Raw genomic sequence first — 24,344 nt, forward strand, 5'->3', positions numbered from 1 at the left:
CATGCCTCCTGGGGGTCCATGCGGCATGTTCATCGGGGCCTGGCTAGGGTAGTGTTGCTGTGGGGAGTAGAGACCAGGGAAGTGACCGTGATGCTGCAAACAACATCAGAAGACAAACCACAACCAAACAGACCCGTAACAACTTCTAGTCTACAATGAGAAGCCACCTTCGAACCCCCTCCCCCTTCATCTCACCCGTACCCACTAACTCATCACTCCCCTCCCCCCCCCCCCCCAATCCAATTCCCATATCCTAGCTTCACATGGAATTCATGTCGATAAGGCAACCGTTACAGAGGGCATGGGGCATCCAGTACAACGGTGAACCTCACCACTGGAATTGAATGCACAGAAGACACATGCTCACATCTAGCTCTAATATCCAATCCATTTGGGACCTTGGAACTGCAGCACTGACTATAAACAAGTTTGTCAATAATCTTTCACTACCCTACCCAATGCCAAACCTGAAAGTGCTTCAACGGACACATTTGTCTCGGTCAACCCCCTGCAATGTGTCTTTCCAGCTTTTTTACACTCCCATCCCCCAACAAAGATAAAAAATCTGATGAGTCAAATTGACCGTTTCTCTATTCCAATTTTTATTTAAGTAATTTTGATGGAAACCTCCGATATCGAGAAGGTTTTTCAATCTCACTAGGCACATGTACTTACTCCACCATCGAAGGGCCCTGGTCCATAGGGTCCTGGGGGACCCTGTGGGGCGTGCGGGTGCATGGAGGAGCCGGAGAAGAGCGACATGTGGTCGAGGCCTGGGAAGAGGTTGTGCTGCTGGGGCTGCAGGTTCTGCACGTAGCTCTCATAGGCCTTGCGCAGCTTCTTGCTGATCAGGGACTCGGCGATGCTGCATTGCTCGGGCGTGCCGTAGATGGTGACGGTGCGCTCTGGGTTGAACACGGTCAGGTCTTGGATGCTGTGAAAAGTCCATGAAGTAGGCATTTCACAGTGACACCGCATACAAGACCAAGAGTTTGAAATTCATTAAATGCCAAAACTATCCAATCCTTCATATAATTTTGTTCAGCATGAGGATATTTCTGTTTTGCACATGTGAATGAATAACACTAAATATGCAATAACACATGTAAATACCAGTGCTAGACTACTAAACTGCTGTTATGTTTTCTATCCTGCCTATTACTGATAGTAAGATGCACTATCAGAAAGAGCACATGTCTACACTGCTCACTAACACCTTGACAAAAATATGTCTGTCTGTCTGTCTGTCTAAGAGAGAGAAAGAGAGTAAGAGAGAGAGAGTAAGAGAGAATAGGAGAGAGAGAAGAAGAAAAGAGAGGAGTGGTGTGGGAAAGAGGGTGAGAATCACACAGCGAAGGGATACTTACAGTGACACTGTGACCTTTGCCTTGGATTCCTCCATAATGCTGTTGATAGACGATCCATTCTTTCCGATAAGACGACCAACCAGGGCATTGTGTGCCAGGAGCTTCAGCGGCATGTCACTGGGGGGGTCAAATACAGGTCAGAGTGCTTTAATTCCATTCATATCCTTTTTATTGACTGTCAACGCTGAGGTAATCAGCCAGATCTCTCTTCCTCGTAACCCAGGGTATCTCGGAGTATTGTGATCATCCGAACCCTCACAAATGAGCAAGGAGATAACTTTTTTGTGTGTGGATTTCATCACACACACAAAAGAGAGAAAATGAATTTATTTGTCTGAAAAATAGGATATCTAATTTCCAGAAAAAGAGGAGAAAGCTATTGGGTCCAATCCTTGTCTTGGGACGAGTGATGTGGTGAAGCCTCCTAACAGCTCAAAAAACATTATCAAACATTAAAACGAGCATTTTTAGGCAATACTGCTCTGCTTCGATCTTCTCTTCTACTATCATGTGATCCATCTTGGTTTTGCTTGTGGAGGGGTGGGGAGGGTGAGTGGAAAGAGGAAGGGGGAAAGGGAGGTGATGGTAATGGCAGATGGGGGCAGGAAAGACGGCCGCTACTCACGTATGGGACTCCTCGCTGCTCTCCTGTACCATGACTTCCATAATCTTCTTGATGGTCTCCGTCACCTGCTGGGGCTCACCACAGATGGTTACAGCCTGTAAGCAAAGCACACAAGTCACCATTGAATCCCTCTTTTCTCTTTTTTCTTCTCCTCCTCCCTTTTATAAAACTTTCTCACCCCTACATCACATACAATTACCTCAATCTGTAAAGCAGTCACAACAATCACTACCTCAGGGAACAGATATACGATGCATTATGTCTATGGGGAATTATCATACCTCTTATACCACATGTTACAACAGAATGGCCATAAAGTTCCACTATACCTGTTTTTTTTTTTTTTATTTTAAAAATCAAAAGGGGTAGTTTATTTACATACACCGTCACTCCCTGACATGGGAAGGTGGAACTAGACTTTAGTGTGTTACTTACAGTGTTTAGCAATTTACCTTTTTGTGATGTTTCATGACATCTTTAATAGCACAAGACACGATATGGGAACCACTACTGGTTTTGAACCGTTGATCTAGAAATTACTTACTGATGAGCTTACAGTTCATCTAGAAATGTAAGAATGACATCAGATAAAATTTAGCAAACCATATACTACAAGCCTTGATCGTTTCGACTCTTTATGCTATATTACTTTAATAGAACTGACTAAGGAGCTGCTGATTTCAAGTCAACGACTGATAACAGTATAACAATGACTTGATCCCCCCCCCCCTCCAACAATAATAATTAAATAAATGAATAAATATATAAAGAATCAGGAAGCCAAAGACTGCGAATCTCAGTTCAGAGACCACTCGTCCTGCTCGAGAGCGCGCGAATTGCAATTCTTCAGCAAACAGCTGATATGTTTTCCTTTTCTTTAATGAGCAAGCAAATTAAACTCTCTGCAAACAGGAGCAGCTGGCACGGCTCAGTGTGTGATCAATGAATGAATCTAAATGTGTGGGCAATCAATACTCTACACACACTTCACAAATATGACGGCCGACGACGCTCTTATTTTTTTTCGTAGGCACGACAGAAACGAGATACTCCTCTCGGAAAATTCATGAAAGGGACATGAAGCAGAGAGTGGGTGTAGCTGCTTGGCACTACCAGCCTGTATATCACGGTGTGATTGAATTTTCTAGCAATTTCCTTCCCCCCCCCCCCCCCAAACACAGAGACATGTGTGGGAACTTTTCGTCTGGCTCACAGTCTAGACTACCTCTTCCTGCTTGTCTCCCTGCGTATGATCTTAACGTGATGGGGCAATGTAAGAGGTGGGCGGGGATTCACATCAGGGATGAAAGAGAGGGAGAGCAAGAGCGAGAAAAGAGTTTCCACTAGTGTTGTGTCGGCAGCATGAGGCGAATTTGTTCTTCCAAGGGGGGTCAGTTTACGGTCCCAGATACAAGCTCTCACGTAGGGTGTCTGATCCCAAGGTCAAAGGGTGTCTTCTCTCTAGGAGTCATGGTCTAGACGCTGGCATAAACATCCACAGACCAGAGGCATACATGTACTGAGAGATATTGGGGCCTCTGAAGAGCATATACCCTGTTGCTGCTACTCTAAGCCTGTATTTCCCCCTCCTCATTAAATATTTGCAAGGCAGCCATCACACAACAAGCGTACAGTATGTCCGGTTGTTTTGTTTTTTTGTTTGTTTTTTTTTTGGGGGGGGGGGGAAGAAGAAATGGCACTTTAGGTTTAATGGCAACAATTCCAGTTACCTCCCTAGTTGTGAACTTTGGTTTGTAGTCAAATCTGGACATTTATTGCCCTTCAGAATATTTTTGCATTTAAAACCAACGGGAGGGGCATTGTATGAAGACCAAAAAGAGTTATAGCGACTTTGCATATTACTCTCATGGACAGTATATCATCAGACATTAGAGTGTCATTTAAGATGGCAGAGGCTCGTACTTCAATGTTTTTCCTCATGCCTGCCAACACAACTACATGTACTAAATTTGCCCACTCCTCAGTTTTCAGACTATTTAATGCACATAGAGCATTACACAGATGTTAATACTTTCACAAAATCACCGTGTATACTACAGATCCATACGAATTGCTCAATCTGGAATTTTTTTTTTTTTTAAAGTGTGGGAATTCAGTGTAGACATGCCTATACCTCTCACAATATTAACAGTCAGGAAAATTAGATCATCCCCTCCCCCCTCCCCACATGTACTTCATTCAAGTACTTACGAGATTACAATGGAAGTACAGTGAGCATACAAAGTGTACACTTAAGGCAAATGCTCTGAATGACATATAATCACAAGGGTCTGCCAAAGGAAAGTACCACATGCAAGAACTTACGCCAACCGTGTCCAAATTCACACAAAGAAGTTAGAAAGAGTTCACACTTATTAACCTGTACCTTCTCTGTAGATCCAATGTTGTCTTTACGATGGATATCAACCCTAGAGTTGGGTAGAAGGAACAGAAGAAAAAAAAAATCAATGTTAATGTATATTTTGGGGGGAATCAAACCATGTTTCATATATGTCACAAACACAGCAAACAAATAATCCGGACAAGTTGATGAGGAGCTACATGTATCATACATACGACCAACTCTTTTAACTGATACAGTCTACAAACACTCAATATTTTCCCTGAACAAAACAAAACAAATAGAATGTTTGCAAAAGCTTACATGTGACACACTTTGCCCTCATTGTAGCCATACACATGATAACATAAAATAACAATTATGCTATGCACACAGAACATGTTAAATTCACCCAATACAGTCAAATACATCATGCACAAAAATTCTTCATACAACTTGACATCACTTTTCATACCAGCCGACATATTCATGCGCAAGTTTGAGCGCACATGAGGCCCTCTGAAACACGATAATCACTTTGGGTGCTTACATTGTACATACAGCTGATGTAATAACAACCCAAGATGTTGGCATGTCTAAAGAATCACTAAACACTTAAAAAAGAAAAAAAAAAGCACTCTCCATCAGTTTATTTTCTATCCACTAAATCAAAAAGTAAGATGTCGTCAATCAACAACCTGTGAAAATAAACATGGCTGTGTAAAAGTGGAAGAGTCGAGGGTCTGTGGGGAGGTGATAGAGACGAAGGCACCTGGACTGACATTACTCACTAATCCATGCTCATGAGTCACGCCAAAGCAGGCGGCACTAAACTGCATCTGTGAGTTGTGGCTGGATTTTGATCAATCATATTATCTGCTAACCTATGATTAGTAGTGGTGAAATGAAAATTCCTTCAGAACCGGAGGTTGAGTGGCACCTTGTGACCCCACATAAATGTACATTTCTGATCTTTCTAAATATCCCATGTTTCACAAGCAAACGCATAGATAAAAAAGTTTTAAAATTTAGAAACCGATTAGCCTTCTTATGAAGGTCTCTTCCTTATACTTCTTTCCCATTCCATCTGCGCATCATGCACTTGAATAAACTTTCGATGCATTTTTGAGTACATCATGAAGTATGATAGCCCCTGTGGTATAAGACCATTTTGTGGCTGCCCCCCAAGAACTGTTTTACACTGCTTGTGTAAAAACACTTTGCAAATACAAAGATATAATCAAAGCATCAAATAGTCATAAACATCACAATTTTATAGTATAAAAAGGGAAAAAAACACCTGTCACCATTTGATTCAATTCTCACTGGAAAAAAACAAAATTCAAAAGTAGTACTTTTAATATTACTGTACATTTTTATTTGCTAAAGTACTTCAGTGAGATAAGAAATGGAACAATTATGACATACTCTGCAATGCTTATGACAGTATATCTGACTTTGAACTAGTGTACTACTGCTTTACATGCTTAAATTAGAGGGTGCAAGATTAAATTCCTCTTTACAGAGTAATATATGTATCAATATCACCATGTGACAAGACACTCCCACTATTCTTTTTAAAAGCACGCCTCTAGCAATCACCTTCATACACTGTACATTCACACAATACACAACTGAGTCATATGACGTAGAGGGTATGGCGGCAAGAATATCCTTACGTCAATGCTCATTTTTTTTTCTCCTTTGGCGTGTAAACTTTCTCATCCATTGCCATGGTAACCCAGAACTAGAAGCCTCTTTGTGAGAGCTCCCTAATCTCTCTAAATATCAGCCTGCCATCATTTACATCTGTACACGCATCCAGGTAAAGATAATAATTCAAGACACAGGATGTGCACTTTCCTAGAAACTTTTCCTACATTGTACTACTACAAACTATTTACATACAAATTAGAAGTATGTCAGCGTCAAGTATATCAACATTTATAGGTTTGACACATGGACAGATCAAAAGTTTTCCATTTTTCGCCTACGTACATTGCATAAGACACAACGCCTTCCAAATTATTCACGACTAAATCTACAATTTCTACATACGGCTGGTACCCGGGAAGTGCACAGCTTTCCTATATAAATAAATAGCAAATTGTGCTTCTCATACCTGTGTGCTTATAAAAGTATATTACTGCAATATATGCACAGTGAAAGACGAGCAATTGTCATGCTGCACTGAACTGTAATATTCAACATATCAAAATTTGTTGCAAATATTCATTTTAGTAACTTGACTTACTAAACAATTGCTAATTTGATAACTTCATCTACATATCTAAAAAAAAAATAAGAAGAAGAACTGAGCAGGCAAAAATATGTTTCCTTTTACTTCTCTGCCCCACATAAGGCTGTGGAATGTTTGAAAGTGACCAGCACCAGGGCAGAAAAATAGCTCAGGGGCTGTTAACACTCCAGGTCCCATAGGATCTCACATCCTGCCGCTCTCTCTCTCTCTCTCTCTCTCTCTCTAAGAGCACACACCTGGCTATTTTACCATATGGTCATCTGTCTTCAGGCGGAGGTCATATGTGTATTGACTAGCCATACGACCTTTCACGTGGAATGTCAATGGCACTTAAGACCCCACAAAAGCACACACAAACACAGACATACTTACACACTCACACTCACACACACACACACACACACACACACACCACTACCACATGGAAAACTGTAAAGAGGAAGATGCTCAATCAAGAGTTACCACAGGACATGTGGGCAAACTATGATCATACTCTTACACTGTACAACGGTGCTTCAATAATAATTTCAATTTCAACTTTTACATATTAAATCTACAACTCCCAATCAAGCTAATATTTTCATAGTCAACCTTGACTTTAAAACATTTAAAAAAAAGTAAAAGGGCATACATACAAAAACATACACACACAATAACATCATACTCTGGTTCACAGTAAACCCTCCTGCTTGATGTGCACAGTTCTTGAGACATCACTCTCCCTCCTCCACACCCCCCCCCCCCACACACACACACTTTAAAGGGAAGCAGTCCTGAGATTTTCACTGTACTGATAATTAAGAAGAGTAAAAAACATTACCTTTCACCAATTTATACGCGTGGACATTAAAAATTGTCTCCGTACGCAATTTTAAAAAAATAATTCCTGCAAGCGATCATGTAAGAGCCTGCCAAAAGGTGCAACGTCATTGATGCCCTACTCTCAAGTTGACAGCCGTGCCTCAGAAAACCAATTGAAGTGTTCAAAATGATCATATCTGATTTTTTCATAAAATGTGACAATATGTGGTTTTATTATTTCAAACAAAATATTTCAAGCTTATTTATATATACAATTAATATAAAAATAAATAGTAAACATGTATTTATAAATAACTAGGGATGACGAGCAGAACACCGCTGGAAAGAGTTGTGCATCGATGACGTATGACTCTCCGCCAAGACTTGCTCATTTGCAGAGTCACACTTTTTTAACCGAAATGTACGAGCTTATTTGGTGATTTGAAAGTTTGTTTTTGATGAAAGTAGTTCATTGGAGGTACCAACAACAACATATTTTTTTACATTTCGTGAGGACTGCGTCCCTTTAACCCTTGTGTGGAAATTGATGGTGATCGGAGCAATGCCACACATGGTCCACAACACTTTCTTGCTCATCTTGTCAATTATCAACTGGTCTACATTATCACTAGTAGGTGATTGGTCATAATGCAATTATGCAACTAGAATGCAGCAATGATCAGTGTATTACTGCCTGCAGTGGCGTCACTGCAGGTAATACAATTCCAGAATTTGACTGGCTACCAATGGAGCTAGAATGAAATCATGTGTATCTACACATTGTATGTAGACCATGTGACATAATTAATATTTCCTTGTCTATTGTTTTTATAAAACACTTGACAATCCTTTGGGGGTTATATTTTCCTATCAAGTCAACTTCGAAAAAATATGATCTCTTAAAGGAAAATACAACTCCCACAAGGGATATCAAGCATTATATTATTCCTCTAAAGTGGCAATACTTGTATAACATTCTCTCAGATGACACATCGGCAACATTTGGGAACACATGCACCAAGCCTTTACTACACCAACAAATACACTGGCAGTTGATCACCGCAGTACCGACCAGGCGCTAGCAAGAATACATTCTCTCTCAATACACCCACATCATCAGTTCTGTCATTCACTGTGGCATCTATTGTAGGGACCATGCATCGTTAAAGAGCAGAAAACGGACATGGAGGGGAAACTCACTTGCATCCTGTTTCCTTCGTGATTGACCTGATGATGTTGCCGCCTTTGCCAATGATGGCACCAACAAACTCGCTCCTCACCAGCATTCTGAGAAAAAAAGAGGGGATAAGTTTACAGGCATGCCTTTTGTTATTAGCACTGCATGTGCCCTATAATATGTTTACACACTCATGTAGAGTACTTGCAGAGCATGATTCAACCTCACAAGAATGTCAGCAATGAAACAAACATTTGACAAAAGAGTGAAAGGGTAGGATGTGATACTTCTTTCTGAAACCAGTAACAAACACATTCCGAGAGTTTGTGGACTGTCGTTGCATCTGGGAAATGAGACTGGGGCTGACACTGTCGGGCAACATAACATGTCAGGAAAAAAATTCACATCATTCTAATTCCAGGATTCAATAATTGTGTGGATTCACTTGCTAAATAATTTTTTTTCGCTTGATCCCAACTTTAAACTTGCTGCCAACAGAAAGTAAGTCCCCAATTTGCAAGCATTTATTATGCCCGGTTCCATGACATGTGCTCCTGCGACAATTGCTCGCATGAAATATCTCGGCCCCGTTTTATCAAAAGATATAATCAATTGTAAATTCCCTTACCACACAGGCTGCCTTAGACTTATGATGGAAATCAACTATATAATCAACCATAACTCTTCATAAAACAGGGCCCTGGCATGCTAAAGCACACATATAGATGCTACCTACAAACATAATCCCAACCCTTATCCTCATTCTCACATCAAACTAAACCTAAAACCCTATCACAACCCTAACCCTATTAAAGTCCTTAGAGAAAAGAAAACAGGAGCAATTGTCACAGGAACAAGTGCGTCACCAACCAGCCCCTTTCTTCTCCCTCCCCCTCCCTATAAGCATCATGTAATACAGTTCAGGATACATGTAGAGCAGTCACTGCTTATAATACCACAAGCACAGAATCATTTATACTGCAGGGAAAAAAGAAATAAGCTACATTAACATGTATGTACTTTTATATTACACAGAAAACATATAATGATGAAGCTCGCCTATTGCAAGGCTTCCAACATTCAAATTAAAACCACAGAGCAATCAGGGAGCTTTTGTGGTGTGTGCTACATGTTATTAGGAGACCAATTCCTTCATCAGAGAGGCTGTATGAATTCTTTTGTCCAGACATAAAGAAAGAATTCAGTTTTCATGCAGCCTCCTACATAATTCTTGGAGACCTGGCAAGTGTTTAACACAGCATTTATCCTTGGTTGTTTGGTATTCCCTCACTTACATTGTACATGCCACATATTACTCGAGTTTAACTTATATCGGAACTTAAAGACAATTTCGTGAGTGGTTAAATTTGCGATCATGAAGTACAGTATTATCATGCACAATGTCCATGCGACGTGTACAGTGTACTGCGTACCATTACATGTACACATGCATGCTGCATTCACGTCAGAATAAGAGTTAATATTTTCACAAGTTCTTAAGGTATTGTTTACCATTGGGAGCAGTGATTCAAAAATGTTCGAGTTATCACATTTGATGCAAATGTGTAGGTCAGTTGTATCACAAAACATCTTCCCATATAAAAATTTTGCAATAGCGCCTAAAATATAAGGAGATATCGCTACTTTTCTCACTAAACCATAACTGTAGACACTTTAGTCTCGAAATTTTTTTACCATAACCATTGTTCACATTTTGCAAGTATAACAATATTTAACATGGATTATAACGATCAAAATTTTTACATTGGTTGTTTTTATTCCTAACTCACATTATAGAATTATTTTGAAGTGCTCAAGCTGGATTTTTGTTTTATCTGCAAATGGTAAACGATGCCTTTAATTTTGTGGATAGCACCCAGCTCGGGCAATTCACAAAAATAAAACCCAGCGTAATATATGACGTATACAATGTTGTTTTCATTGTAGCTGTATGTGTTTGTACCTTGGGCACTATGTAGTTTCAGTTTATGTGTACAACACTCTGCAAACAGTAACACCATCGTCAACACCACCACAACCACCATCACCACCACTAGAACACCTGGCTCACCTGACAGGGAAGTTGGAGGTGTCTGGTACATGCTGCTGATGGTTGTACATGCCCCCTGGGCCACCCTGGTTCTGCCTGAAGCGGTTCGTGCGGCTACCGCCATTCTTGAACTTTACCTGCACAACACCAGAAATTACACAGTGAGGAAAAAAAAAAAAGTAAGTGGGGAAATGAGTGGGGAAGTAGATGAAGAATACAAATGATGAGGTAGCATGAGAAATGGCACTTACGAAAGCACTGATGCAAAGAGGGGAGTTTAATGAACACAAACGGGGGAGGGGATTGGATATGGGAATACAAAGGGATAAGAGTTACTATAGAAATTGTGGGGAAAGTGTGAGGTGACAGCAGTAAATTGACACTGAAGAGGGCCAAATCTCAAGATCTTTTGGGGAATGGTAGAACATCGGCTAGAGGAGGATGATCAAGATACTGAACACAAAGGAGGGCACACCATTGATCCAGCAGCAACATATTATGCCCATGATGGAAACCCTATTGGCTCCTCTTACAGGATGGCTGGTGTTATGGAGCAACGCACTTCATGGGAATTCCCACTGTCGTGAAACCCCCCCCCCCCCCCCCCCCCACACAAAAAAAAAAAAAAAAAAATAGGCAATAAGCCAACATCAAGATATAGAACTCCTGTATGCAAAGCCTACTCTCTAAAATGCCATCTGCATGTTAAGCTGCTTCAGGCTGCACTGCAACACTATAATCTGTCTATATACTCATTCAGCAACATCTACTGGCTTTTTCATGTGGGTACTGCGAAGGTTCAGAGAATGTACTCGGTCCCCAGCAACAGTTGGATAGGCAGTCCTGAGACACTACCTCAAGAATTGAAGAAAAAAAAGTTTCATAAGAAATACATTTCTTTCAAACCCATCATTAAATAACAATCTTTAAGTACAAGAGTTTACATTTTCAATGCTAGGCCGATGAGGTATTTAATGTATGTAGTTGATTTTGAAGAAACAAGAAAATCAGTCCCATTATGAATGGAGTTGTATCAACAATGTACCGTACATGGAAGCCCCAAGCACTGCAGGCTACAGGACCTATCTATTTGAGTACCGTATCATTTTCTGGCTCTATCCTCTCAGGAAAGTGAAAATAAACAAACAAAACAACAACTTGAAACACCCTGTAGCCCACCCTGCAGCACTCTGAGTGATGTAGGATGTAACCATTCACAGAGTCCCACGTCACAAGCAGGATTTCCTACGTGCCCATATCCTGTGGATCTCGTTCATACAGCACACGCTGCCGTACACCACTGCAGGAGCGGCGGTGACTCACGGTGAACTCATACTGTGCCGCAACAGACGCTCGATAGATAAGACGGACAGAATTCAGCCCTCTTTGGCTGCTTGCTGTCATACAGACTACAGGGTTATGCACCCCATGACTTGCCCTGCATACACCAACTTCTACTTCACTCTCTATATTGTGAGGAATACGGCAGTTGCGGCAAGGACATCGACCAAAACGAAATATTCACTTTGGATGAAAAATCACCATAATGGGGCAACAGGTCAATAAATTATAAGCAGAATTAGACAGATAATCATAAGGCTATAAAACTTTAGCTTCATCTATCCAACAAACTACTATAAAGCCAGCATTATATATAAGTCAAGCAATGCTCCTACATTTGTATGCTTCTTTTGTTTTTAAGCACAAAATAAAGAAAAACAAAGATTGAAGGCATTGGTTTCTTCAAACTTTGACAATGTTGCAGAAGACAGCACCCGTATATTTATCCACAGTCATAAACATTCATAAAAAAGAGAGAAAAAACGTGGAAGCAGAAAACACTCTTTAGTCTAAATTCACACACAAAACATACGAAGAGACTGAAACCATATCAAAATCATGTGGCAGCAACAAGCTTTCCAGTTGCCACTAGGACACCTAAACATTGACTACAAGTTGTAGGTTACATTCAAATGGTCGCAACATTGATGTTTGAATTTGCTTGACTTTGCACCATGCTGTTGTTTGCTTCTCCATAAGTGAAAGAGTTTATACACTTGAGTACACAAAAATTAATTGACTGAAAGAATGGAAGTTTTTTAAGGTAGGAAATTCAATGAACAGTGTAACTACCACAAGTGTAAATGAAAAGCAGGAGAACTTGCTTGCATACTGTACTGTGGCTGCAGATCTCTTTGCTGTGCTTTGCCTACTTTTTGACTCGTAATGATGGTTCTAGTGAGTTCTAATCTGGTAGAGGTGGATGCTAACCCACCAAAACCAGTGTGGAGTATGAAACCTTTCAACACCACAAGCCATGCTGACTTGGCTTTATGACAACACCTCCAGTCACACTCACATGACGTCAAACATGGCAAACACGATGATGCCCATGTCCAACTAACTGTGGCTCACCCAAACTGGATATGAAAGAAGTAGCATTGTTTTTCCTCTCTCTTTTTTTTTTTTTTTAAATCTTTGATTACCCAATCAGGAAGTGACATAGTTTCCCATCTGTGACACCACTAAACATAGCCTAGGAAACAAGTTGTGTTGAATCAACTACGATGAATAAATCCTCCCTTGACGATTACAAGAAAATACTCTTCCAATCATCACGGAAAAGGGCACACTTCTCATATGACTCTGTTGTATTGAAATGAGCTGAAGTTTTAAAGTGTGACCCTATCCCCCCCCCAAAAAAAAAAACAAACAACAACACACACACACACACACACACACACACACACACACACACACACACACACACACACACACACACATGAATGAATGAATGAACGTGAAGACTTAAAATTATCTTCAGATTTTCTTCATAAAGCATCGAATCCAATCACACATGAGAAAAATTGCCAGTACTACAGTGTACATGAATATAAAAATAACATGACAACTCTGCATGTGGACACTGAGTAACAATCACAATAATAGCTCATATTAATGTTTGGCTCATGCGAGCCAAAAGGCTGGCTTACCATTACATTCAAATCACCTGCCTGGGTATGGATATATTTTTCAATCTTTTTAAAGACCTAATAATAAGCTGCTTCATCCATCTGCACATATTCTGGATAAATTTCAATACTTGGAATCAGGTTTGCATGCATTACTTGTTACCATGTCAGGCAGGCCTTGGGGCAAGCTTTGTGGCTGCCGGTGACAACCCTTGTTTTCAAAGTGTGCGTACAATTTTCATATGGTAACAAACTAATCTATTGGTAAGCAGTGTGTAACTAAACCAAATCATGAAGGTCTTGACAAGAGCATGATTCATTTCAACTCTCGAAGTTTCAAAGTGTGCATTAAAAATTTCATAAGGTAAGAAACTGATCTATTGGTAGGCAGTGTGTAACTAAACCAAATCATGAAGGTCTTGACAAGAACATGATTCATTTCAACTCTCAAACAGCAACAAAAAAGTAGCAATACCGCAATCTGACTTCTGACTTCATTCGAAACGGATTGTATACATGCAGTATTCACAGAGAACTGGTGCCTGCCCGAGTTCACTTACCCTCAATTTGGACTCCTGGTACTCATATCCATTGAGCTGCCTGATGGCCTGCTCAGCTTGCTCTGGCTGCTCATAAGTTACCACCACGGCGTAGTGACCATTGGGGTTCTTGGAGGGCACTGCATATGTTGGGGGAGGAAGAAGAAGACAGCACAGCACAGTGTGCGGCATGCATAATTTTAATCACTGCCAATTAAATGACATTACTGGCATGGTGATCTTTAAGCTCCTGAAGGCTACTTGCTGACTTTATGGCATCACATACTATGTATTACATTCTGCCTGAAGGTACATGTTGTCTGTGATAATCTGAATCTCTTTTTTTTCTCCTCTCTCTTTCCAATTACAATTATATCCAGTATAAAAGCAAATTTGATATGGCAGTAAGAACCTGAAATGGAGCATTCATATCATCTACATTGTGCAGTTCGACCTCGATTATCCGGCAATGTCGGGACCGGCGCTCATCAGGAATAAGCGAAGTGGCCGGATATGGGAGACACAATGTTAATGTATAGCTGCCGTCCAAGCTGCTGTCCCAGTGCACTGGCAGCTAGGCAGGTAGCGTACCCCGCAACGGTGGTGTAATCTAGGCTAGCCTGCGCAAAATTGTAGTCCCTTCTTCACAAAATTAGGGTCTATATCTTTATGTGAAAATCATACATGTTTTACCTCATCAGATATTGAGAAACCTATCATGCACATCTTATGAAATTAGTGAAATAGAATCCATGAAAAGATGTTAAAGTCACTGTTTTTTCTCAATTTTTGGATGAAAAAAAAAGTCCTTCACTGCGTGAACGCGTCCGGATAATAGAGATTTTCGGATAAAAGGAGGCCGGATAATCGAGGTCGAACTGTAATATGAAATTTGTCACAGGCCTAGAAATTCTATCCTATACACACAAAATTAGAGCTCTTAGAGTATTTCATGAGCGAATGGCCACTGAATCATACATGAGACAGTGAAACACATCAGGTTCCCCTCATTTCAAACAAGAACTATGGAGAATGACTAAGATCTTAAACAGTTCACTTGGTGCTTTTGTCCCAAAAGATTTATATTTCCTTGAACTGAAAATAACAAACATAAGAATTAATTTTGTTCACATGGTTGGCACTTGCAGCATTATGGAAATTGTGTTAGAACTTTCAAAGCAATGTTGCTGTTAAAGGTGAATCCCTGCAATATCCTAATGAATATTCATCAGCCCCTGCTGTGTTCACTGATACAAGTCGTTCACTGATGTGTCATCACTTACCCCCCCCCCCATACACACATGCATGCACGCACACACACACACACACACACACACACCAAATGGGATTCACGTTGTTAAGGCTGGTGCTAGCAGAGTTAACAGGGCATCCCTATATTGCTTCATTACTTGCACATGTCCTCAAGATACAACGCATGTGATTCATGTCTTTGTTTGCTGAGGGCCATTAATGAATGATCTTTCTCTCCCCTTCACAGCAACCACCACCCCATCCTTCTCTTTCTTTCTTCTTTTTCTTTCTTCTTTGGGTCTTCCTTTTCCACCCCCCTCCCCCCCCCCCCCCTCTTGAATCCCCTACTGGGGCAGGGCAAGGAGGCCATTGAACTTGCCCACCCTGTATGAACTACAAATGGCCGCAGGTTATCTCATAATTGAGAGACAGGGCAGTCTCATAGCTCTTCGGGTGTGCGGGAGAGAGAGCTGGGCGAAAAAGATGAACTGATATGACAAAGAGGGGAAACATTATTTCATGAACAGGCTGCCTCATTAGGAGCATTTCCCCTAATGTCCATTTACGAGCCAGACGAGAGGCAGCGATCTTTACTGAGGCCACTTTTTTACTCCCTCTAAATTAATGTTGAATGCGATTGTACTAATATCCTGGCCTATCAATCATTGTTGGTTTCAACAATGCGGTCTAAACTAGAACCTTGTGAACATTGCAAAGGTGATTGTCTCGGAGGCAATGTAAAAATAGTCGATGAACTCAGGCCCACTACCTCTCCTCTCTCTGTTTTTTGTTTTGTTTTTGTTTTGTTTTTTCTCTCTCTCTCTTTTTTTTTTTTTGCTCTGCATGTGTGCTGGTTATTGATTGGCATGCCCTTTTTACATGATGGTGCCATTACACTCATAAAACATTACGGTCCAACCTAAAGTACAAGCTGCTGGCGATGTGTTTAAGACTTTGAACAAAATCTGATAGCTGGCTTTCATAATATAAAGCACATAACCACTTCCTAACAACAACCTACATTCATGCTTCCTCTTCTTTCAAAAATTTTAGGACACAAAAGTAGGTGAAGACCTCGCTCACAAGGACATACAAGCTGAACTACTGACTGCCCATCTGCAATTTGTATGCCTACTTGCTATCTCCTTGTGTGCTTTGGGTGCCCATTGACACAGAAAATCCCATATAGTAGCATTATACACACTGTCCAAAGTCCCTGGTGTAAAAAGGGCTGAGCAACTTTCATAGTTGTTTCAGAAAGTTCAAATTGATTGTCAAGCCCCCCCCCCCCCCCCCCCCGAAAAAAAAAAAAAATGGGCATGCACAGTAGAATGCACTTGTTTCAGTGATGAAGTTAATCCTCCATAAGCTTTGTATTAAGAGAGGCATAACAAGGTTTTAAAGCGTCGAGTGAAGGATTTATTACTTCGTGAATGTATTATTACACTAGAATTACATATGTAACATCGAACCTGATAGCAAAAGGTGGCGGCAACAACACAGGTGTTTCCACACATATTAATTATTGTTTAACTACAATGTAAATCTAAATCCCATTATAACCATCTACAAGTTCTTTCTTATGTAGGTACAATACAAGGTTACAGGGAGACTTGACCGCATCAGAGCCTCTCTCCTCTCTCAGGCACAACGGAGTTCACTTGGAGTTCGGAATAGACAAACCATATGTTTCAATTTCAAACATGAGCACCAGTTTTGGTGCTGGAAGAGCAGTGTTCATAGCTCATCCCACAATGCAACAAAGCTCCAGAGTGACGGGTGACATGGTAAACGCATTTGTTGCAATAGCACAGGGCACAATAAGGCTACCCAAAGACGCCTGCTCGCTTTCACTATTCGAAACTGGGCAGACTTTGCCAAGATGAAAGAACACACTACTGTTGCCATGGTGACGGTGACATCATCACAATCATCATACAATCTCTAAAAGCCTCCACCCAAGCTTTCTGCAGGTTCAGATGGAATTCAGAACATTTTTGTTTGGTGAGATGTCTACAAAGTGAGCAATGGAAAGCATGCTATGGGGCTATTCTGCTCACATCTGAATTCCAACCACATTGGTAGTAGGGATAACTCTATGATGCTTTGATTTCCGTAACTTTTATGCAAACTAAATAATAGTACCCTTAAAGACAAGAATACTCAGTCATCTCTGGGATCAAAGCATTAATTTTCCAAGCAAATCGAATACTCGGAAAATGAACCTAAAATATTTCTTTAGTGCTTGAATTCACACTACACCACATTTTCTTTGATAGAACAATATGTTGTATTTGCTATCATCTAAAAGTTATTTTTTAGATGTAAGAACAAACTTTCTTGCAAGCTTCTCTTGCAGCATGGGATGTACACAGCACTGATATATTGCATCTAGGTCAAATGGAAGAGATGGTGATTTCCAATGACAAAATTCAAACATAAACAATCAGTGTACATCCCTGTCAAATTAACTAGTTTAAATTTGCTTTGCATACTGGTCAAAAGCCTTCACACAGTCACTTACAGTAACTCCTTGAATAGCATTACAATGCCAGGGCCCTGTTTTATGAATAGTTAGAATTGATTATATAGTTGATTTCAACTGTAAGTCTATGGCAGCCTGTGTGGTAAGGAAATTTAAAATTGATTTTTTTTTCTTTTTTCTTTTGATAACATGGGGCCCAGACAGAGTACAGTATATTGTAGCTGTTTTTGTTTGCTGGTTTGTTTTGTTTTTTGAACAGTGGCACCAGAGGTAAAATATTCTGGGCCTCCCAACTCTACAGCTCCTGACAGCATTATGATTCAGGAATGAAAGGCCCACTATACTTAATAAGAGAATACCCTTGATATTTCAACTTATACCCAAAATCTGGAATACAGCTGGAGCACAAAAAAACACCAAAAAATAAGTCTTTATATCAGAAATTCACTGTCACGTATTCAGAACCCATGCCCCATAAACACTCAAATTTTGCAAGCAAGCCATTACAGTCAACTGAAGTTTCACATCCACACTAATGGTAACCATTGCCATATTTTTAATGCATGTTCTCCATGGAACACATTGGAGTCCAAATACACCTATCCCTTTCTGATGAAAAGAAAATCAATCCGTAACAAAATCTGTGAACCTCTTTCTTCTTTTTTTTAAAGCAATCTTTATCACCTGTATAAACAGAACAGAAAACACAACTGTACAATTATACATTGCCATTCCATGCAATTAGCAACGACTGCCTAGATCATGCACAGGTTTCTTTGAAATACTTACATGGCTCGCATTCTGTTACAGTGCCAAAGGTGTTTGCCAGCTTCTCGATTTCCTTATGCTCCACTTTGGTTGGAACATTCATGATGATGATCTTCAGCCGGTTGCTGCAAAGCGACAAGAGACGGCATCATGTTATATACGACAACAAAAACATACCAAGTTACATATTTGAAGAAAAGCATGATAAAATTACTGTCAACCATAAAGTAAGAGTTAGAAGCACGAAGATGTAACAAGAAAGGGAGAAATATAGACAGACAGACAGAAAGGCAGAAGCAGAAGGAGCAGAAGAGAGAAGAAAAAAGAAATGCTGCTCAAGAATATAGAGAACACATATATGAAGAAAAACAGCAAATGATAGAAAATGAACAAAAACAAGAAAAGGAAAATCAAAAGCAACACTCAAATCACAAACAGTTTGTTTTTACCTGTACGGTAAATCCACTGTGCATTATACTGACCTTAGGAGCCACTTAGGACAAGATTGATTTTACAAATACATCGCATCAATGATACATGTAGTAAAAAGACACAGATTTTTCCAGGGAAGACTCAACTTTTCTGCTTCGTCATACAAAATGTGAAATTCATCACAACACTTAATACAGCATGGCTCCTCCTCCTTCTTTGTTATAATCTACTTTCAACCTAGTGCATCTTGTCATACAGTAGTAAGCGATGGCTAGCAATGAAGCGTCTTTTCAGACATTCTAATATTTCACTAGGAACTCTGACCCCTGACCTTGGAACTGTAATATTCAACTCTGCTATTCAATGGTTTTCTTTTCATCAAGTGTTGTTTACCAATTCTGTGTGACTCTCAATTTTATTGAGTTGCGTAATTAGGAATGCAAATAAAAGTATGTAATCTTGACCTTTTGGCATCATAGCCTAGACAAATTTTACAAATGAAATAGAAGACAGCTTCTAATAATGAGAACTCCAACAAGACATCTCCTTTCTCACCATCTTCACCAAATATCAGTCTTTCATACTGTATAAACTGTGCAATGAACAAGTGGCAAATGTTCTGCCAAATTACAAAGGTGGACATGAATTCTACTTACAATTTGTATGCTCAGTTTTATGGGGCCATTCTTCCAAGCAATTGTCTTTGTTATTAGCTACAAGTGTACAGCGTACCTCTATGCACATTATTAGTATTGATGAAATCTCGAGATGGCATCCCTAGAGAGCTAAAACCCATTACAGCTTTTACAGTAAATATCATATTAAAGGTCCAATTTACCTTTGAGAACAGTGATTTTTAAAAAAATTCAAGATATGACATTTAATGCATATATATGTGTAGGTCTGGTGTACCAAAAAAAATCCTATCATATAAAATTTTAGCGATAAAGCCTAAGATATAAGGACATATCTGTATTTTTCTCAATAAACCGTAACTGTAGACGGTTTTATCAGGAAACATTTTTATTATAACTATTGTCCACATTTTGTATATTTAACAATATTTAACATCAATTTTACCGATTCAAATTGGTTGTTAACTCACATTTTAGAACTATTTTAAAGTTATAATGCTGGGTTTTTGTTTCATCTGCAAATGGTAAATTATGCCTTTAAGAAACTTTCTCCTGTGGTACCATTCTAATACTAAAATAACCCTGTTGGTAATATGAAATGGATAACTTGCCGAATTACCAGACTAAAAAGCCTGTTCGCCCTTCTCAAAATCAATGCATGAACTGCATTATTCGACTACAAGGTGCAATAAAGGAAAATAACATTCATTGGTTGAAAATCACTGCTTGCTTTGTTTTCTTGTTGGTCTAATTTTCTATCTCAAAATTATATGGTTCCTTTATTCCTAACAGTGAGCTGAAAGACAAGTGTATGCAGTAAAACAACAATGCACAAGGGTAGTAAACTATACAGAAGTATATGACAGAAATATGAAGAAAAAAAAAAAACCCGCACAAAGCCAGAATGATGCAAAGCAGGTAGCTATATGACATAGAAAGATAGGCAAAAGGCACGAGGAAAACATGGGGACTGGTGCACAGTCCAACGCAGATGGATGTTGGCATCCACTCACTACCTGAGTTTTTGATGAAAATTTGAATACCACAGCACAGTAGCAGCATCAGAGCTGCTCCACACTCAGTGGCAATGCTTACAAATGAGGAACCACATTCCACACCATGTCCTGAATGAATGCATTCATTGAACACAGGCAAACAATTTTTCGGTTTGCACAAAAAGACTACAGCAGCAATCATAAAAAGCAACAACCTGTTGCTATTTCACATTCTTTCATTTTCACGTTTACAAAATTGATGATGCCAGTAGTTATAAACATATTGGAATGGTTCCCTGTCTTTATATAAGAATGTGCCCAGTGATTATACCCCTAGAATGGTGAAACATCTGTACAATCCCCATATACTGTACATGTGCAACACTTTGTTTGTATTTCAGAGTTGGCCCATTTTAACCAAGGAGCTAAGTAGCTCCTTGATTTTAACTATGGAAATTCTGTGTGAATCGAATACAAAGACACAACAGTCCACTTGTTTGACCAGAAGCAAACACATCAATGAATTTGAAGCATTGACTGTTTGGATCATGTTGTAGCAAAGTCAGATGATTTGTAATTCATAATACTGATTGAAAAAAAGAATGATAAGTCCCACTACAAGAAAACTTCCTCATTGTTCTTTATACAATTATATTTTTAATAGACATCTTCGTAAAAGCACAAGCTGTTCATGATGTATGCTGACAATGTGCAATTTGTATGCAGAAAAAATAAAGAACACCTGCAAACACAGGTAAACAAAACTGACCAGCAAATAAATGCTCTGAAGCAGAAAGTTTATCTTTGGTAATGAATAGCAGAGTGATGTGGTGAGCCAGCATAATTCGAAATAAAAAAAATAAAAACAAATCCATAAAGCTTCAGATAGTCTATGCTTTAACATGAATTCAAAGCACACTACACTATAAGCTACTGGAGTTACACAACATTGCAAATATCTAAGGTCAGATCACACGAGAAAAGAGAATTACTAAACTAACTTTTTTTTTAACTTGGGAGAATTGCTGCAATAAGAAAAGCTACAATTGTATATGTGCAAGTATTTTAAGAAAAAAAAAAAGACTCGCTCTTCACTGATCCACACTGTATGTCCCCCCCCCCCCCCCCTGCAGAAAAAAAAAAATTACTACAGGACCCTCCGCAATAACTTTAAATATAGCGAATCAATCCAAATACAATTTCAGGGTATGAAACTATAACTTATTACCCACATGTTACAGAAAATCCCATTCAATTTGCTTCAGTGGTCAAAGAGTAATTAGGATTTTTGTAGAGCACAGGAATCCCTTCCCTCCAAGTTCTGTCCATTGTGTTCACACATTAATAATATGCAGTTCCAAGAGCATCTAAGTGGAAGTTGGAAGAATCAGATCCATGACATTTTTTACAATGATCCACAGTTCTCTGTGACCACTTACTGAAATTGAATGGGTTTTTCTGGAAAATATAACTAAGATGTTATATTTTGAGATCCTGAAATAGCAGTCAGACAGTTAACTCACATTGGAATTATGGAAACTTTCCGGTTGTAAATTTTTGGGGGGACATTCTGTATATGCCTAAAAATCATACTAGCAACAACAACAAAAAAAGTTTAAAAAAAATAAAAAAATAAAATCACTTTCAAAACTAGCATTTAAAACTGCAAAGCTAGGTCGAAAGTAATCCCTTAAATCCCCCTTTTACAGCCTTGTATTACCAAATATTCCACTACTAATATTTCAATTGACTCTGTAAGATTTGACAACATGGTGGCTGCTGCAACCACATACAGGCCTACTAGGAAAATAAGTGTAGTTCAACAATACAGAGGAACTAAACATAATGAAATTTTACGCAAACTATTCCATCAACAAAGAAGAATGACTTTCTAACTACAAAAAGAGAATTGAATAGCTTTAATTTTTGTGCACTGGTGCTCACTGCATCACACTGCAGTTCCTGGAGAACATGTCATAAAAAAGAAAGGAAAAAAAAAGATGGTGAGAACAGAATCTGCGTGTTACATTAAGTGCAGGTAATAAAGGAAACAACCAAATCAATATTAACAGAAGTCTAAGTAGAAGAAATAGTTAGACACAACCCGGCAAACAAACCCGTCAACTAAAAGGTTAGTCCAATCTGGGGAAAGGGATTCGGTTAATTATTTTGAAGCTCTGTGAATGCAAAGGTGAAATAAAACAATATCTTGTGTACAATTGACAGCAAATGTGGCATAGTAAATGGTAGACCTACCCTTTATCTTTATCAGTTCCATTCTCTCTTGGACTGTTGAAAAAAGCAAATACAATTTTACTTCATCATGGTGGTGCTGAAGTGAATAGCAAGGAGTCATTGAAAATATTACGCAATGAATCAAATATTTGTGGCGACAGCACACAGATTGTGTGTCACAAATACCTGACTAATAAACAGGAAGGAAACATATTATTTTGGCAGAATCAAAGAATATGAACACATAGATACTGAAGCATATCACTCCCCATTTTGTGAAAGGAAGCAGTATGTTATAACAACTTCCTATAAAGTCAAATGGCACAAATATTATCAAGCAATGCTTTTCCTTGCCAAAAATACAAATATTATATACATGTGCATGTTCCTAGCAATCCAAAGACAAAGCTCAGATCATGAAGTTTTTGTCAAAAAAAAAAAAAAATCATGTACATGTAATGAGAGCAGTCAAACTTTCAGCTGAATTAAAAGAAATCAAAATGACTAAAAATCTATTCTTTAAAAAATTCATTAAAAATGAGCAAAAACCCCTCTAATTATTGAAGCACTGGCAGGGATCTGCAATGGAAGCTAAATCATGGGACTTCACAAAACTGTTCACAAAAACTGTTTTTCAAGCAGGAAGACCCCCCCCCCCCCCCCCCCCCCTTCTTTTTATTGCACAGTAGTAATCTTCATTCATCGTGATGACATGTTCTATCATAGAGGGAAGGGAACAAAGGATAAGTTCCTCCATACAGCCTCTTTTCTCTTCTTCCTCGTACACTATCATGCCACACTGAGGGTACTGAATAAGAGATAGACCACATCCCGAGTTCCTGCTGTGCGATCTGTTCAATTCACCCTCCCTTGGAGTTCTCCCTGCCTCCGTTGGAAAAGTAGCACGCTCAGACGACAAGTACAGTTGTAACTACACTTGTATACATCACAATCAGTGTACAATCAATGTGTATACATGCAGTGGATTTTCTTTTCTTTTGTATGTGAGTGTCAACGATTTATAAGGCATGAAGCTATTCAACACACAACACTATTTGCCCTTTTCGTAAATATTGACGTTCACGGAAAACCTGACCACAAAAACCTCCTTTTCCCTGCATGCTATCATGCAATGGGACACCATGTTTGAAATACTATATAGTCAAACAGCAAACTTCTTTCTCTGTATAATAACATTCCTTGCTCCCTAGTTCTCCACCAAGTGCCATGCATTATTGCACGTTGGTATTCTTACAAAACAGGGGCATCATAATCTACTTGTGTACAAGGAACTCCATCAGCACCTTTATCAATGGCTCTTACGACTGTGCAAATACGTGAAACCATAAAACTTCCACCTCATCCAATGGATTATTCTAGCAGACAAGAACTGCAAATGAAAAGTAAGTGA

The 24,344-nt window shown here is 39.2% G+C and overlaps 1 protein-coding gene across 4 annotated transcripts in view; it reads right to left on the reverse strand.

Moving 5' to 3' along the window:
• Positions 1-24,344, reverse strand: part of LOC139709637 (insulin-like growth factor 2 mRNA-binding protein 1) — a 44,984-nt gene that overhangs the window by 7,368 nt on the left and 13,272 nt on the right. The window contains exons 3-12 of one of the 4 annotated variants that reach the window (XM_071621597.1): positions 22,955-22,987; positions 18,658-18,761; positions 14,154-14,272; positions 10,643-10,758; positions 8,595-8,681; positions 4,379-4,421; positions 1,993-2,087; positions 1,368-1,484; positions 676-934; positions 1-93 (exon numbers count right to left, since the gene is read on the reverse strand). In XM_071621597.1, the coding sequence (XP_071477698.1) occupies positions 1-93; positions 676-934; positions 1,368-1,484; positions 1,993-2,087; positions 4,379-4,421; positions 8,595-8,681; positions 10,643-10,758; positions 14,154-14,272; positions 18,658-18,761; positions 22,955-22,987 (1,066 nt within the window). Of the gene's footprint in view, positions 94-675; positions 935-1,367; positions 1,485-1,992; positions 2,088-4,372; positions 4,422-8,594; positions 8,682-10,642; positions 10,759-14,153; positions 14,273-18,657; positions 18,762-22,954; positions 22,988-24,344 lie in introns of all 4 variants that reach the window. The other 3 variants (XM_071621599.1, XM_071621596.1, XM_071621598.1) reach the window with 3 other exon arrangements.

The sequence above is a fragment of the Diadema antillarum genome, unplaced genomic scaffold, assembly GCF_040938485.1.
Source record: "Diadema antillarum isolate AM-2024a unplaced genomic scaffold, OU_Dant_1.0 seq00001455_RagTag, whole genome shotgun sequence".
Classification (NCBI taxonomy): domain Eukaryota; kingdom Metazoa; phylum Echinodermata; class Echinoidea; order Diadematoida; family Diadematidae; genus Diadema; species Diadema antillarum.